At 44.0% G+C, this 16,718-nt stretch overlaps 1 protein-coding gene across 1 annotated transcript in view; it reads right to left on the bottom strand.

The window, feature by feature from the left end:
* ANO2 (anoctamin 2) overlaps nucleotides 1–16,718 on the bottom strand; it is a 309,476-nt gene that overhangs the window by 283,056 nt on the left and 9,702 nt on the right. Inside the window, exons 3-4 of the mRNA XM_065411472.1 lie at nucleotides 11,519–11,703; nucleotides 7,222–7,620 (exon numbers count right to left, since the gene is read on the bottom strand). Coding sequence (XP_065267544.1) covers nucleotides 7,222–7,620; nucleotides 11,519–11,703 — 584 coding nt within the window. The remainder of the gene's footprint in view (nucleotides 1–7,221; nucleotides 7,621–11,518; nucleotides 11,704–16,718) is intronic.

Raw genomic sequence — 16,718 nt, 5'->3', positions numbered from 1 at the left:
ATTTACTGGCGGGGAAAAGAAAAAAAAAACCTCTCTCTTACTGATAGTGGGAATAAGTGGCTAGAAGTCCCTGTTTATTGGCACTACCCCTCATTTGGTGGTATTCTATTTGATTATATTGAAATGAGGATTCTGTCCTGTTCTCAGTATAACTGCTCCACTGGACATGTCACAACCAACCCCTATACACTCTTGTCCCATCTACTGTGGCAGCTCCCTGCGCACTCTCCTCAAAGTATACTCAACCCCCGATGTTTCAGACCTTGGTCCAGATGCATCTGCCTGTCACCCACTACCTCACTGATTTCCAAGAAAGTTACAGAAATAGGGGCCATGCATGATTACATCCCTTTCAGCATCGCATATTGTGTGCCCAGAATTTACGAAGAAGGTAGGTGGGATATCTGGGTCCAAAGTCAGCATTAGTGAGAAGACGTTCTGTGGATTACTGAGAGTAAAAGAGAAATGCTTCAAAGCTAACATGAGAGGTAACAGGAGGAATAACCATGGATCCCAATAATCAAAAGTCCCTTTAGACAGTCTCCTTCTCCAAGCCTGCAAAGTACCCTCCACCTCCTAAGCCATTCTCTCCTACTCCACAAAGTGGCATGTCTTTCCATCAAATGACTCCTTCCCATCCCCTCAGTGACTTGCTCCACCCACTCCACCCCTCATATTAACATGTGCCCCCACCCACAAGCATGATTCCATGACCTTCCTCACATTGGAGACAGTTTGCACCCAAAGATTCCTAAAAGAGAACTAGGCACTCTGGTTATGCCTGTTCTCTACAGGTGGGGCTCTTTATAGTCTGGGTTCTTTATCATAAAAACAATTCCTGAATCAATTTATTGTCTCAAAGCTAGTTCATTATTTGAATTGCCAGCTTATCGGATATCTGCCTTATCCACTTATTTATCATTAGACACAAAATAAACGTGAAAGCCTTATTAAGATGCCAAGCTAAAACATGGGAAGAATATTTGTTTTCCAGATGAGGGCGTTTGTTTAAATAGAAAACATTTTATATTGCAGCTTCTAGAAGAAGAAAATTGTGGAAAGAAAATAAAAAAGTGAAACTTGATTTTAAAAGTCACATTACATTCTCCCCTGGTCTAGCAGTGAAACTCCTGCCACTGAAAGTCATTTAGCCCACAAACAATGACTGTATGAACTCTAGTCAGCTGTGAGGTGAGTGGACCAACTAGTCAGCTGTTCAAGATACTGAGATAGGTTCGTGTAAATTAATGATGCTTAGGGTAATTACAAGGCAGGGTAACAGATATCTTAGATTAAGCTACTTTTCAGCTCGAAGTGCATATTGCATATATTTCCCATGTGCAGACCAGATGCCATTAAAAAACCATAAAATGACCGAAGAGCTGCAAGCCTCAGTAGGTGTATCCTAGGGTAGTGGGGGTACATAGAGGTCTTCCAGGGGGTACATCAACTCATCTAGATATTTGCCTAGTTTTACAACAGGCTACATAAAAAGCACTAGCGAAGTCAGTACAAACTAAAATTTCATACAATGACCTGTTTATACTGCTTTATATGCTATACAGTGAAATGTAAGTACAATAATTATATTGCAATCGATTTATTTTACAATTATATGGTAAAAATGAGAAAGGACGCAATTTTTCAGTAAGTGTGCTGTGACACTTTTGTACTTTTAGGTCTGATTTTGTAAGCAAGTAGTTTTTAAGTGAGGTGAAACTTGGGGGCACGCAAGACAAATCAGACTCCTGAAATGGATACGGTAGTCTGGAAAGGTTGAGAGCCACTGCCCTAGGGCACGGATACAATGTCCTTTCTTTATTGATAATGGCCTGACCACCTAAATCCTTGTTTTATTGCCCAGAATGCAGAAAGCTAGGAGTGGGGTGGCTGCAGTTTGCCATACTACTGTGGAATCTGGCTCTAAAGCCACTGTATCCAGCCTCAGGAGGACAACCCCAGTGCAAGGATGTTCATCATTAATATTGAGCCATCATAGGGGCTCTTATGCTATTTGCCTCCTCTACTGCTAGCATATCAGAGAAAAATTGGTGTTGCTGAAGGAGAGAGTCCTCAGCCAGGATGCCACATAATGCATGCCAATCTGTAACTGAGGTTTTTCCCCCTTGGCACCTTGCAATCGACATAAGTTAGAGGATCCTAAGCACTGCTCTGACTCAAAAGTGGGACCAATCACGCACAGTAGCTGTATCAAGGGAGTTAAAAGGTGTGTTTTAAGCCATCTTTGCAGACAATCTCTGAGCTGTAGATCAGCCACACCCCAGCATCTGGCCCAGAGGATCTAAAGAAGCAGGGATGTTAGGACAGTGAAACATGTATCAGGGAAGCCGTATATATATTGGTAACACTATAAGAAAAGGATCCCATCAACCAGACAGAGGTGAAGAAAGGGGGAAAAAAACTAAACAAACCCAACTACAGACCACATAAACCAGCAGAAATATGCCAGAGAGAAGAATCCCCACATTAGACCCCCAAGAGGAGAGAGAACATGTGGATTAGTAGGTCTCTTCCATCTTAGATTTCTCTTGACTTTATGGCACTCACACATCTTTGCATAATACTGAAATAACTGAAAGACATTTTCGAATCACCCCCTCATTCTATTCAACACAAGCAATGCTTATGGCCATTTGCCCACCATCAAAGTTTTGACAAAAATGTGTTGAACAGCTCTTCTGTCTGTGCCTTGATTTTCTCCATCTGTAAAATGGGGAGAATTGTGTTGAACACCTTCATAAAAGAGTTTGCTTTGCTTTGAGATCTATGGATAGAAAGCACTAAGTATTATTACTCAATATATTATTCAAAACTGTTCATAGATTCCAAGACCAGAAGGGACCATAGCAATAATCTAGTCTGTCCTCTGTTATAACACAGGTCATAGAACTGCCCCAAAATAATTCCTATAGCAGATCTTTCAGAAAAATACCCATTCTTGATTTAAAAATTGTGATAAAGAATGCACCATGACTCTTGGTAAGTTGTTTCAATGGCTAATTACTCCCACTGTTAAAAATGTTCACTTATTTCCAGTCTGAATTTGTCTAGCTTCAACTTCCAACCATTGGATTGTTATACTTTTCTCTGCTAGACTGACACACCCATTATGAAATATGTGTTTTCCATGTAGATACTTACAGACTGTAATCCAGTCACCCTTTAACCTTCTCTTTGTTAAGCTGAATAGTTTGAGCTCATTGAGTCTATCACTAGAAGTCGTGTTTTCTAATCTTTTACTCATTAACGTGGCTCTTCTCTGAATCCTCTCCAATTTATCAACATCCTTCTTGAATTGTGGACACCAGAACTGGCCATGGTATTCCAGCAGCAGTTGCAGCAGTCTCAAATACAGAGGTAAAGTAACATCTCTGCTCCTATTCAAGATTTCCCTGTTTATGTAACCAAGGATCACATAGCCCATTTGGCCACAGCATCGCACTGGAAACTCATATTCAGCAGATTATCCATCACAACATAAATTCTGTCTAAGCTGTGCGGCCATGCGGCAGGCTATCAAGGGCTATGCAGGCAGGGAGGGGCGCCCCTCCCACATCCCCAGCCCAGCCTGGCCGGAGCTGCCGCAGCCAGATGCAGTGAGAGAGGGCTGGGGGGAAGTCCTCTCTCCCCCGCCACAGCCCTGGGGCAGCCTGCATCCCAAACTCCTCATCCCCGGCCCCACTCCAGAGCCCGCACCCCCAGCCAGAGCTCTCACCTCCCTGCACCCCAACCCTCTGCTCCTTCCCTGAGCCCCCATCCCGCACCCTGAACCCCTCATCCCTGGCCCCACCCCAGAGCCCTCACCCAACACACCCCAACTCTCTGCCCCAGCCTTGAGCCCCCTCCCACACTCCGAACCCCTTGGCCACACCCCCACCACACATCACCTCCATATTGGTGCACATAACAAAATTCATTCCACACATGCATGTAAAAAATTAGAGGGAACATTGACCACAACCCACAAACCTTTTTCCAGAGTCACTGCATCATGTAAGTATGGCCTATGCATCCCCCATCATGTAAGTATGGCCTACATTCTTTGTTGCTAGATGTATACATTTATATTTAGCTATATTAAAATGCATACGGTTTGCCTGCACCCAGTTTACCAAGCGATCCAGATCACTGTATATCAGTGACCTGTCCTCTTCATTATTTACCACTCTCCAAATTTGTGTGTCATTTGCAAACTTTATCAGTGATGATTTTAGGTCTTCTTCCAGATCATTAATAAAAATGTTAAAAAGCTTAGGGACAAAAACAGATCCCTGTGGGACCCCATTAAAACACACCCGATTGATGATGATTCTCTGTTTACAATTACATTTTGAGCCCTGTCAGTTAACCAGTTTTTAATCCACTTAATGTGTCTCATCTTAATTTTATATATTTTTTTATTTTTTTAATCAAAATGTCATGTGGCACCAAGTCAAATACCTTACAGAAATCCAAGTATAAAACATCAACATTGCTACCTTTATCAACCAAACTTGTAATCTCATCAAAAAAAGATATCAAGTTAGTTGGACAGAATCTATTACCCATAAATCCATGTTGATTGCATTAGTCATATTACCCTCCTTTAATTCTTATTAATCGAGTGTCATATCAGCCACTTCCTTATCTTGCCAAGGATCGATGTCAGATTGACAGGCCTATAATTACTTGGGTCATCCTGTTTGCCCTTTTTAGATATTGGTGGTCTGGTGCCACTTTGAGCTGGTGTGTCCTGATCTGTGGAGAGCTTGTTTCTGATGATGAGCTTGGAGAGGTTGGGGGTTTGGAACCGGCCACCCAAATACCCCAAGAGAACCTGCTTCAATACAGAAATACCCCTCCTTCAACCACACACCTCTAGCTGTCACCTACCACCCCACAATGGAACCCATATGGGGTATCACCAAACAACTACAACCCATACTCAATGAGGACACCATCCTAAAAGAAATCTTTCCTGAACCCTCTCTTCTGACCTTCAAAGAAGCCCCAACCTCTCCAAGCTTATAATCAAAAGCAAGCTCCCCACAGACCCGATCACACCAATTCAAAGCGGTACCAGACCCTGTCAAAACAGATGCAAAACTTGCAGACACATCTCCACTGTTACAATGATCAATAGCCCTCACAACACCTTTCAAGATTCATTGGTCCTCCACATGCCTATCAGAACATGTGGTGTACCTCATCCCATTCACTAAAAGCCCCAATAGCAACTGTGTCCAGGGTGAAATCAGACAATCACTACGTTCTCAAATGAACTCACTCACAGAGTAAAATGATAAAAGACGAAAACACCATATCACCAGTGATCACTCTATATCTGACCTATCAGTCCTTATCCTCAAAGGAAACCTGCACAAAACAATTTCAAAAGACCAGCCTGGGAGCTTAAATTCATAACTTTGCTAGACACTAAAAATCATGGAGAGAATAGAGACACTGGATTTATGCCTTATTACAACAATCTGAAACCCACTAACACCCCCCCCACACCCAGCTTTCCCCCACCTTTCCTCCTTATGACTGGAAGGGCGTTACCAGGCCACTTCATCTTGAACGATCCCTTGAAACACGTTAACTACTTATGTTAAACAATCGGTTCAAACCTAGTATTTAGCAGTGACACTTTGAGTTAGTTTCCCAGACCTGAAGAAGAGCTCTGTGTAAGTTCGAAAGCTTGTGTCTCTCACCAACAGAAGTTGGTCCAATACAAGATATTACCTCACCTACCTTGTCTCTCTAATATGTAAGTTAAGGCAGCTTTGAGAAAGTTATACTCAAAAGAATCTTTCTGATCAAATATGAATAGACTCCATACCACCAAATCCAGAAAAAGAAGAGAAAAAAAAAAAAAAGCCACACAGCCCACAGGAGGCATAACATCACCTTGTATTCCATGTAATTCCTTAAGACGATAATTAGATTTTAAAAGGATTGAATTAAAATAAAATTGGAAATCACTTATAATACTTAGTGGTGAATTAGTTTCACAGAGAAAAAATGCAATTCAATGCAAAAGTAATAAGAGTATTTGACACCAAATATTTTCACTATGAAAAGAAAACAAAGCTTAAAGTACCACAATCAGAACCCCCCCCCTCCAATTAAATGGCAAAATAATTAGTTTAGTAAAATTTCAATACATGTTTCTGGTTAATAACACTTTAAATATAAACAATGATCAAATAAATCAGCTCCAATCAACACAATTCTAGAAAAAGCATAACCAGCCTCTCTTCCATATTTTGAGCATGTGCATCTTCTGACAGATATTTAAAAGCCCTCCTTGGCTAGTCAGTGGGATGTGAACCAAGGATCTTTAGTACTAAAGCACAGAGCTAAAAGAAACTCCATTAGCTTGCGCAGAAATAGTCTGTTATCTTGGTGTGGACTAGACACTAGACATGGACACAACGTATACTTTATCTCTAGTGAATCTGTGACACATTTCTAACAATGAAAGTAGAGGGGTCAGAGGGCAATTTCCATGAGTTAATTAGAAGAGTCAAAATACATCACAGGGCCTGATTTTCCTCATTTACACCAGCATAAGAATATGTCTACACAGGGTTGGGTGGTGTGAGTCCCAGCTCAGGTAGACGCGCTTGGCACAACAGGCAGCGACTCAGGCTCGCTGCCCTAGTACCCTACCTAGGGAGTCAGGCAGGAGTGCACTCAGGCAGCTAGCCAGTTGCCGCCCACGCTGCCACGGCCACGCTGCTACTTTTAGCATGCTAGCTCGGGCAGGCTGGGAATCACACCTCTCAGCTGTTGTGTAGACATATCCCTAGTCGGGAGCAACCGCAGTAGAATCACACTGGTTTGAAGCCAATGAAAGGATGTCCATTTAGTGGGCTTCAGATCAGGCCTTACGGGAGAGGACAATCAGGCCTATAATCTGCATTTGAAGAGAGGGCTGTCCTTTATTTTCATCTCCAGTAAGGATAATGTTTCTGTAACATGAACCATTAGCTTAGGTTCCTATAGACTTGAAGCCTTTGCCCACACTAAATCATAAAGGTTTGTGCTGCACTGAGCTTTTGCTCAGTAATGACATTTGATGAAAAAAAACAGAATCCAGGCTGTTCAGTGTCCTGAGCTATTAACCAGCATTTCTTCTCCCCACATACTCATTTTCGGTACTGAACCAAGACAATCCTTTGCTGATGGGAAGCCCAGTGCTCCTGGTTTTCTTACCTCAATGTCTTTTTCTATCTCCAGTCCAGCTTCCACCAGATTGCGCTCATACTCCTCCCTCTGCTCCCGTCTCTCCTCCTCTAGGGCATCCAGTGGGCTCATCTCGATCATCTGAGCCTCTGGCTGCCCATGTTGCTGCTGGGGTGCATTCTGGCCCTGGTTTTGCTGTTGCTCAGAGTGGCTTTTCCCCATCTCCCCATTAGAAATAATGGCCAAGGGCGAAGGTCTGTGCAAGGGACCTAGGGAGCCAATGCCTCGCTGGTGCTGAGAGGCACGTTTTCGGTAGTGATAGGCTAAGACGTAGTCCACTTTCCTCTTGCTGTCCCTGAAATGCTTCCCACCTGGGGATGTCCCACCTCTGGCCCCCACTTGGGTCCCATCCAGGTAATTGTTAATTTTCTGAAAGAGAAATAAACAAGTCTCAGGGAGACAAACCCAAAGACCAAGTAAGCAGCAGGGCTCAGGGCCTCACTCTTGTTCAGGTACATGAAAGCCTTAGCTAAGTAAATGATGGGGATTAACTGTAGATATGGGAAAGGAGCAATATTGAAGCAAGAGCTCAGATTCAGTAATGTAGAGCATCTCCTCTGTCTGCAAACCAAGAATGGTGACAAAACCCAGCAATTTCCAATCTGCCATGGTTTCCAAAAGGCCACAGAAACCTACATACTTTCCTCCCTCTCACTCACACATACTGAGCAAACACACTGACACCATGCCTTAGGGTTTTGTACTCACACCTTACACTCATATGTATCAGTGTTTAAGAGATGAATGCAATAGGAAAGTACTAGGGGTCATATTAGGGATTGGGGAAATGTTGTGGAGCAAGACTGTGCTCAGGGGGAACATGGGGCAATTTGTACTATGCATGGACGAAGTGCAGCAATCAGAGGTCTGAGCTGGGACATGGAGTTCAGCTCTTTATGGTGCCAGGAGGAGAAGCAGGACTGGACTGGGCTGGGCACATGGGAAATGGTAGGCAATAGGACAGTGGAGTGGAGGTTAGAGAAAATACCACCTCTCACATGGACTGCTCAAAATGATGAATAATATCAGTATTGACATACATTATAATTAACTTTGAGATGAGATTGGTAGACTGTATGACCCACCAACATACAGCATAAAAAGAAAGAAAATACAAAGTTAAACTATTCAACACCCTATTATATCAGTTCCTCTTCTCCACCTCAGCTACCTCCTTTCCAGAGCTCACATATCTCCACCCTAAACACAAACAGCAACCGTGTAGCCTCAGCTCTGACCATAGCCAAAGTACATCAATGTGGATTCCAATTCTGTAATTTCTACATTAAAATCTAATCCCAAATTTAGAACAGTCACTCACAGCGTAGGTCACCCATTCACATACATTTTCCTAAGATATATATAAAACCCATCTCTTACTGCGACCATTTGCAATCTAACTTCATGCCTGGCTTACATACACTCCGATACAGAACTAGGTACAATGTAGTTTATAAAAGCTATGCCAGCACTAATGGGAATACATGATCTTATAAACAAATAATGTGACCAGATTTAAGTTTACATGTTGGTTGTTTGGGATTGGGGTCAAGATATGTGGGTTGTGGAGGGAGGTATTTGAGAGTGGGAAGAGGAACTGATGAGTGTAGTGTAGATAAGGCACTGAATGGTTTAACTTTGTATTTCCTTTCTTTTTATGGTGTGTGTTGGTAGTGACAGTGTAAACAGGGTACTGAATGAATTAACTACTCCTTTCTATTTTTTTTATGGTCTTTTTTAGGCTCTGCCATCTAGCAACCTTAACTCAAAGCTAATGAAGTTTTCGTATAGGACTTTCACAGGTTTTTAATGTGCATTAACACTGACAGTTATTCATATGGACAACTATGCAGGTTGATATGAATTTTATCCTGACATCTCCCATGTTCACCTCTACCACAGCTAAGCTTTGCCTCCTGGCATCTCACAAAACTGCTATCAACCTCCATATGCTTTTATAGATCCCTGGTCCCCCTGCATACAACCCCTCCATGCACAGATCAGACTGCCTCCAGGCTTCCCCCTTTGCACACTATACATATGCTACACATACACAGTATACATATACTCTTTACACCTAGATTTACACACGGATTAAAAATACTTTGGAGACAGCATTTTATAACATGTTCCTATTCTATGGTCTGAATCCTTTTCATACTGTACTCACGGGCAGTCCCTGCAGACTCTCTGGATCCATCCCTGCCACAATGAAAACACCAAACCTCAGATTCCCAGCCTCCCTTCCAGAGAACTTCACGCAATACACTCCACAGGTAATGATGTCACCATCCCCTGGTTGCTGGCACCGACAGCAATCCAGGGAAATCCATTAGCTGGCTGTAGAGAAGATAATCTTCAAGTATTATCCCCCTCTTCCTCTTTATACATGGGTGTGTGTGTAGAAATGAGAGATGCACACAGAGGCCAGAAGGAAAGGGAATGAGGAAGGGTTGGGTAGATGAGTTGCTGAGGGTGTTTTCCTGTTTATCATCTGTAGGTACCCAGGTGCCTCATCCCAGCAGCTGCCACCTGAGAGGTCACCATAGCAACATCAAAGGGATACTGCTGCTGTACCTACACAGAGAATGGGACTGAGCAGATTGTAGAGACACCTCTCTCTCGCTCTCTTTCTGTGGCTCATACAAGGCATAAAGATTTTGCCACATCAGTGTATTAAGACCAAGCCCTAAAGTCAGTGGCAAAATTCCCACCGATTTCAATGAGAACAGGATGAGGTCCTTAGTTTGCAGTGCTTTCCTGAACCTGTACGAGTTTTTGCAATCAAAGAATTTGTTAGAAATGAAAACGAAATAAATAAGCAGATAAAATTGTTAGTAACAAGATTCAATTTGCAAAATATAAACAGAAAGAACTTTAAATAGCTATATATTCTGCCCACAACCTCGCTCATTCTCTCTTAGGGTGACCAGATGTCCGGATTTTATAGGGACAGTCTTGATATTTGGGGCTTTTTTTTATATGGACTCCTATTACCCCCACCCCCGTCCCAATTTTTCACACTTGCTATCTGGTCATCCTATTCTCTCTCTCTCATTGTAGAAATCAGTGTCTTGTAGGTGCACCATGCTGTTTTACTTAGAAAACTGAGTCTAATAATGGTGTCTGGGGTTCCATGTTTCTTAATGATTTCTGAACAATGGCACACAGTTTATAAGGTACATAGATCAGGGGATATGGTGGCAAGCAGGGCCGGCTCTGACTTTTTTGCCGCCCCAGGCAAAAAAGCCTCCGGCCGCCCCCCCCCCCCCCCCCACGGGGGGGGGGCGGAGCCCGGGGGGGGCGGAGCCCCGGGGCGAGGGTGGCGAGCCCCGGCGGGGGCTCCGCTCTCCCCCCGGCGGCCGGGGGCAGGGCGCCGGGGGGGAGGGCGGCCGGAGCCCTGGGAGGAGGGCGGAGAGCCCCGGCGGGGGCTCGGCTCCCCCCCCCCGGCGGCCAGAGCGCCGGGGGCAGGGCGGCGAGAGGGCGGCGAGCCCCGGCTGGGGCTTGGCTCTCCCCCCGGTGGCCAGAGCGCAGGGCGGCGAGCCCCGGCAGGGGCTCGCCGCTCTCCCCCCGGCAGCCGGGGGGAGGGCGCGGGGGGAGGGCGGCCAGAGCGCCGGGGGGAGGGCGGCGAGCCCGGCTGTGGCCCCGCTCTCCCCGGCGGCCCGAGCGCCGCGCCGCCCCCCTCCAGGTGCCGCCCCAAGCACCAGCTTGGTTGCCTGGTGCCTGGAGCCGGCCCTGGTGGCAAGGGTTCTAACTACAAGGCCTGCAAACGTATCCTAGGCTCTACAAGTCAAGATGGATTCTTTCCTTCTCCCATGTAATAAAGGTTCTGCATCCAAGACTACAGCTGTATAACTCCACTGTCTTCAGATTCCACCCTCAGTGACACCTGTGCATATGACCTTCAACGGGTTTGCACAGGTGTAACTGATTGGACATCAATAAACAACTCTGCTGATGGTGCACAAGAGGGAACAGAATCCAGCTCCCTCTCTCTGAGCTGTGTTGGCTCTGCCAGACCAACAGGAGTAAAAATGTAATATAGCGGCTGAAGTCAGTAGCTGTACCTCAGAATAGGCAGAGGAAGCAAATCTGTTGAGTAAGGTAGTGGCATTTTTTGCCTAGTTACTTTTCACAGTAAAGCCACGTTGTAAGTAATATATAGAAGGAACATTCAATGCTCCCTCTCTCTCTCCCCATCACCCCACCCCCACCTTCATCAAGAGCACTAGAGGAATAAGTCAATGATTATAATAATCCTACTTACAGAATTGTTGTGAGTCTCCATGCGGCCAGATGGCTCAAAAGCCCCATTGATTCTGCCAAAATGCACAGAAGGCCGGGTCTGAGGAACTGTGAGGTATTTGTTGTTGTAAGTTGAAGAAGAGCTCCCAATGGATTCTGCTCTTTGCTCTCCATTTTGGGTAGGATGCGAAGGCGTTAAAGGAATATCTGAGGGTCAAAGACAAAATTGTCAGCAGTCCATACATCTGCTTTTTGTGCAACCCTGTCTGTAAATGACTGAGTCAGTGCGGGTCATCGGGACTTTCTGTCAGCGTGCATAGAACTTGAGTGTGTGGAGATGAGCATAAAAAAAAGACCACATAAACCCACAAAATGAAATGCCAGATATTTGTGTGTGACCTGCTGAATAAACAAACATTTTTCAATTTGCATACCTCAGCTGCACTGAAACCAAATATATTTGATACAAACCGTTTCTGTCCTTGTTTCAGTGTTCAGAAATATTTTAATCTACTGGTTGAAGCACAGGACTAGACTTTAGAAGGTCTACGTTCTGCTCCAAACTCTGTAAATAACTCACGGCCCCAGCTTTGGCAAGCGCAGGTAATTTCTCTGTACCTCAGTTTCCCCCATCTGCAAAATGGGGATAGTTACGAACCTCAGAAGGTTCTTGAGATTAAATTCATTAATGTTAGTGAAATGCTTTCACATCCTCAAATGGAAGGTGATTCAAAGTATTAAATAGTATTAGGAAAACTACCATAATGTAACACAAAGGCTGCGTACCTGAACACTCCAAAGTCAAGAAATACAAAAGCCAAGGTTGAAAGTACAACATTTACTCTGGCTTTTCCTTGCAACAGAGATGGGCCAAATCAGAAACCTCAAAACCGGAATTTTGAATTTCAGGAGACGTTCGGTTCAGAGCACTGGATCCAATACTGCTCGTCCTGGTTTGGTTCCATCTTTTATCCTGACCTGAAAGGGCTGATATTTCAGATCCAGTTTTATGCAGCCAAAATCTAGTGAGGATGAAGATGTCAGAAATCTAAGACTAATGGCTGATCTCCCAAAACTTCAACATTTTGACCTGAAATCTCATGAGAGGTTCTGGCATTGTTAAATCCCAAACCTAAATTGAATGGGCCTTTAAACCAAACCATTAACCCTAGCGAAGTTTAACAATCTGGGATTTGGACATCACAACCGTGACCCATCTCTTATATTGACATAGTTTCTAATCACAGACAAACAAGCCACACACTTTCCCCCTACAACCTTAGATAAATGTGTGTATATGGTACAGAGCTATGTACAGCTATGAGTGTATTGCACAAAAAGAGTGCTTAGTTACAAATAAGGAAAACATAAATAAATCACACTCCAGTGACAGTACAGAAAAATAGAGTAATGGTGAAGTATTTTGAGGGTTCCAGCCTATGTAACCCATACTGAGTGTTCTGTCCCCCTCTAACAATGGTTGGGCCACAGATGAAAGTTGATCCCCTCATCTCAAATCACCATATGGGCCACCACACATAATACAATACCCCTGGGTGAGTCATTGGGAGAAGCAGTTGAACCTGGGACCTCTGGTTCTTAAAGCATGAGTCTCTATGACCTGAAATAAGACCAAGATACATTAGCCAAGGCGGTAGCAGGTTCATCAACCTATGTGGCTCAGTCACCACTAGAGGGCAACAGAGCATCACACTAAATGGACATGGGTTACACCTCCCCCTGGGGGAAAGATGCGAGGAGCTACTGCCACATAGGAGAAGCCAAAGGGGAGCCTCTCCCACAACCCCAGGGAGGCACTGCATCTACAGTACGTTCTTGTGCCCTATTCTAGGAAGCATCAATGTATTGCAGCACTCTCCCTTCAATAGAGGAATGAGAAAGGGTGACAGCAGCACACTGGCACTTCCAAGCTCAGGAGGGAATACAATGGAATGGCTCTCAGGAGTGACTTTTCCCCATTGAAAAGCTCTGGGAGAAGAGTTGTCCTTCTCTTCCCTACCCTCCTGTTTAGGAAAGTACGGAAGTCCCATAATGGTTTTCATCTTCCCCTTGTGGAGATCACTGGTGGTGGGTGTAGCTCCCCTTTTTCCTTTGTATCTGTGTAGGGTGACCAGACAGTAAGTGTGAAAAATCGGGACGGGGGTGGGGGGTAATAGGAGACTATATAAGAAAAAGACCCTAAAATCGGGACTGTCCCTATAAAATCGGGACATCTGGTCACCCTATATCTGTGTCCTGAAAGCAGCTCCTTCTGCTTGCTGCAGGGACAGGATGGTGGTGGAATCATCTACACCTGCTCCCTGTAAGGTGGGAGGGTCCCAGAGCTCAGGCTGCAGTCGAAGCCCAAACATGTACACTGCAATTAAACAGCCCCACAGCCCGAGCCCTGCAAACCCAAATCAGCTGGCATGGGCCAGTAGAGGGTTTTTAATTGCAGTGTAGACATAAGGTTCGAGTAGTAGCCTCTCAGGGTGAGTAGCCAGCACCTGCAGTAGCTCTATAGGCACAGAAATGGAGACAGAATTTGCCACTGCATCTCTTGTATGTCCTCTCCAAGGGCTGGCTTTACCTACCTGCGACTATAAGGTAAAAGGGCAACTAGTAAAATGCCCAACATGGAAGGGTTTAAAAAGAAAAGATCTTGATTAATCTAATCTTCCCTAGTAAAAGAAAGCAACAAATGGAAGTCAGCAGAACTTAAATGACATCATAATTCTGACCCACCAGCTTTCCTTGGGCACTCAAGAAGACTCGCATTTGGTTTCCTTTAATGAAGCACATAATGAGGCCATGAGGGAAATTTCAAGGAAAATAATTAATAACTGGAAGTTTCAGTCCCAGAGGCCACATATGGTATTTCTCCAATATTCTCCGTGTAAGCCTTAGACATCTCACAAGACCAAAACACAGGCAATTATAAGCCTTGAGTTTTCTGATTTTTTTAGCTGAGCCTGGGTCAAACACTGCAGAACATTTTCAATAACTATAAACCAAGTTCACTTTCACCATGCTCACACTCTTTATGGGGTACACAGTGAACCCTGGGTTCACAAGGGTGAGCAGTAGAGGTGGTTGGGAATTTTCAGTCAGTCAATTTTTTTTTTTTTAATGAAAAATGCAGTTACTGCAAAAATCAAAATTGTCTCCCAGAAAATTTTGATTGTGACCAGAAAAAAAATTGATTTTCTGTCAAAAAATTCTAAACAAAATGTTTAATTTAGGGTTGGTTCAACTCAAATCAAAGCACTTCAATGTGTTCAACTGAACCCAAAAGTTTTGTTTTGAATCAGTTTGACATTAAATTGCATCTGCCTATGGTTGTGAAGAGCCTCTATGGAAGTGTAGTTCAAGTGCCTCCTGCCCCCATTCTGTCCTATGGGCCTTGAGGTCATCTCGTCCTTAGTATTCACAATCTGCAGACATTCTAGAGGAAGAGATTACTGGCAGGAATGATCATAGCAGAACATTTTAATTGTGTGTGTGTTTGTTTGAGAACAATGTCTGAAAGTGAATTCTAAATTCAAACTAGAAACCTGATTCTCAGGGCAGAGAATATCCAGGAACAGAAATACAGCGTGTGATCTGTGTGTCTAATGAAACTAGATCAAATTTCAAATACTTGCAAAGAGCTGCTGACAAACACACTAGAAATCAGCAAAGAGTCCTGTGGCACCTTATAGACTAACAGACGTATAGGAGCATGAGCTTTCGTGGGTGAATACCCACTTCTTCAGATGACATGCATCCGAAGAAGTGGGTATTCACCCACGAAAGCTCATGCTCCTATATGTCTGTTAGTCTATAAGGTGCCACAGGACTCTTTGCTGCTTTTACAGATCCAGACTAACACAGCTACCCCTTTGATACTAGAAATCAGGATTCACTGAGGGTCTGCGTACACTGCAATTAAAAACCCGCTGTTGGCCCGCACCAACTGACGTGAGCTCACGGGGCTCAGGCTGTGGGACTGTTTAGCTGCGATGTAGACTTCTGGGCTTGGGCTGTAACCTTGAGTAGCCAGCACCTGCAGTAGCTCCATGGACACACCATAGCCTGAGTGAGGAGCATTCAACCCACCCACTTTGGAATCCCCCTGCACAATGCTCATTTATTCAGGCATTGTGCAGGGAAGATAATTTGGTCCCAAATGCATAATGCACCATCTGTATATGAGCCTAGGTGTGCAATGAACTTAGAAAATACTTGGCAGAAGCATAATACATGAGAAACCTGCCCACACTGGTAAAAATGGAAGGACTGCATGCATGATGAAGGACCATGCATGCAATAGTGTCCTTAACTAGGCAAATTCTTTGCATTAAATTTTGAACAACAACTGATCCTTACATCAACCATATGGGATCCTTGCAGTTTGGCTCGCCAGCATGAAACCACTAGCAAAGGGGTCGATTAACACCTTGTAAATTGTGCTGTATTTAGCACATAGAGGAACCAGCTTGTTTCCATTGATTTCCATCTATTCCTCTTTTTCTAGCAACATTCAGAACGGTGGCCTAAATCTGGCTGAAGGCACCACCTCATGAGGTGTAGCTCAGCATCCAGAGCAGACTGCATGAGCACATTAGAAGCATCTGCCATTCAGACATGTTAGTTGGTACACCTGTTCTCCATTGCCATGCTCCAATTAGCTATGAGAATGGAGTTAGTTAGTTGGATTTGCAGTCACACCTGCTTATGTTACAGGTATCCATGTTGCAACTATACGTTATATATGTGTGCTTTTTGGCCCCAATCCTGGTGGACACTTACACAAGTGCTGATCTTTACTCGTGCAAGTAGGCCTATTGATTTAAATGGGACTACACATATATGTCAAGTTCAGTACTTGTACAAGTTCTTTTCTTGGAGCCTTTCTTTAAGTCACCATGTTTAGCCATTAGGCTGTTATTTTCAAAACACTATATTATTTAACATTGCGGTAGAAAAAAAATCTCAGGCACAAGTGAATACACTTTAATGAAACATCAGTTTGTTGTATTCAGAAGTAGCAGGGCTCAAGGGGAAATGCTTAAGTCAAATTAAACAAAATAATGGACTTCCTACTTTTAAAAAAATGCTGTTCTAGAGTAACAGGTCCAGCGTGCTTCCTCAAAAGTAGTTAGATTAGATGTTTCAAATCATCTATTTCGAGAGCCACACAAAAAGAAGGTAAGAGGGGAATTTGAGCATTAAAAACTCAG

This window comes from Emys orbicularis, chromosome 1 (assembly GCF_028017835.1).
Source record: "Emys orbicularis isolate rEmyOrb1 chromosome 1, rEmyOrb1.hap1, whole genome shotgun sequence".
In the NCBI taxonomy this organism is placed as follows: Eukaryota; Metazoa; Chordata; order Testudines; family Emydidae; genus Emys; species Emys orbicularis.
This window is presented reverse-complemented; position numbering and strand designations above follow the sequence as displayed.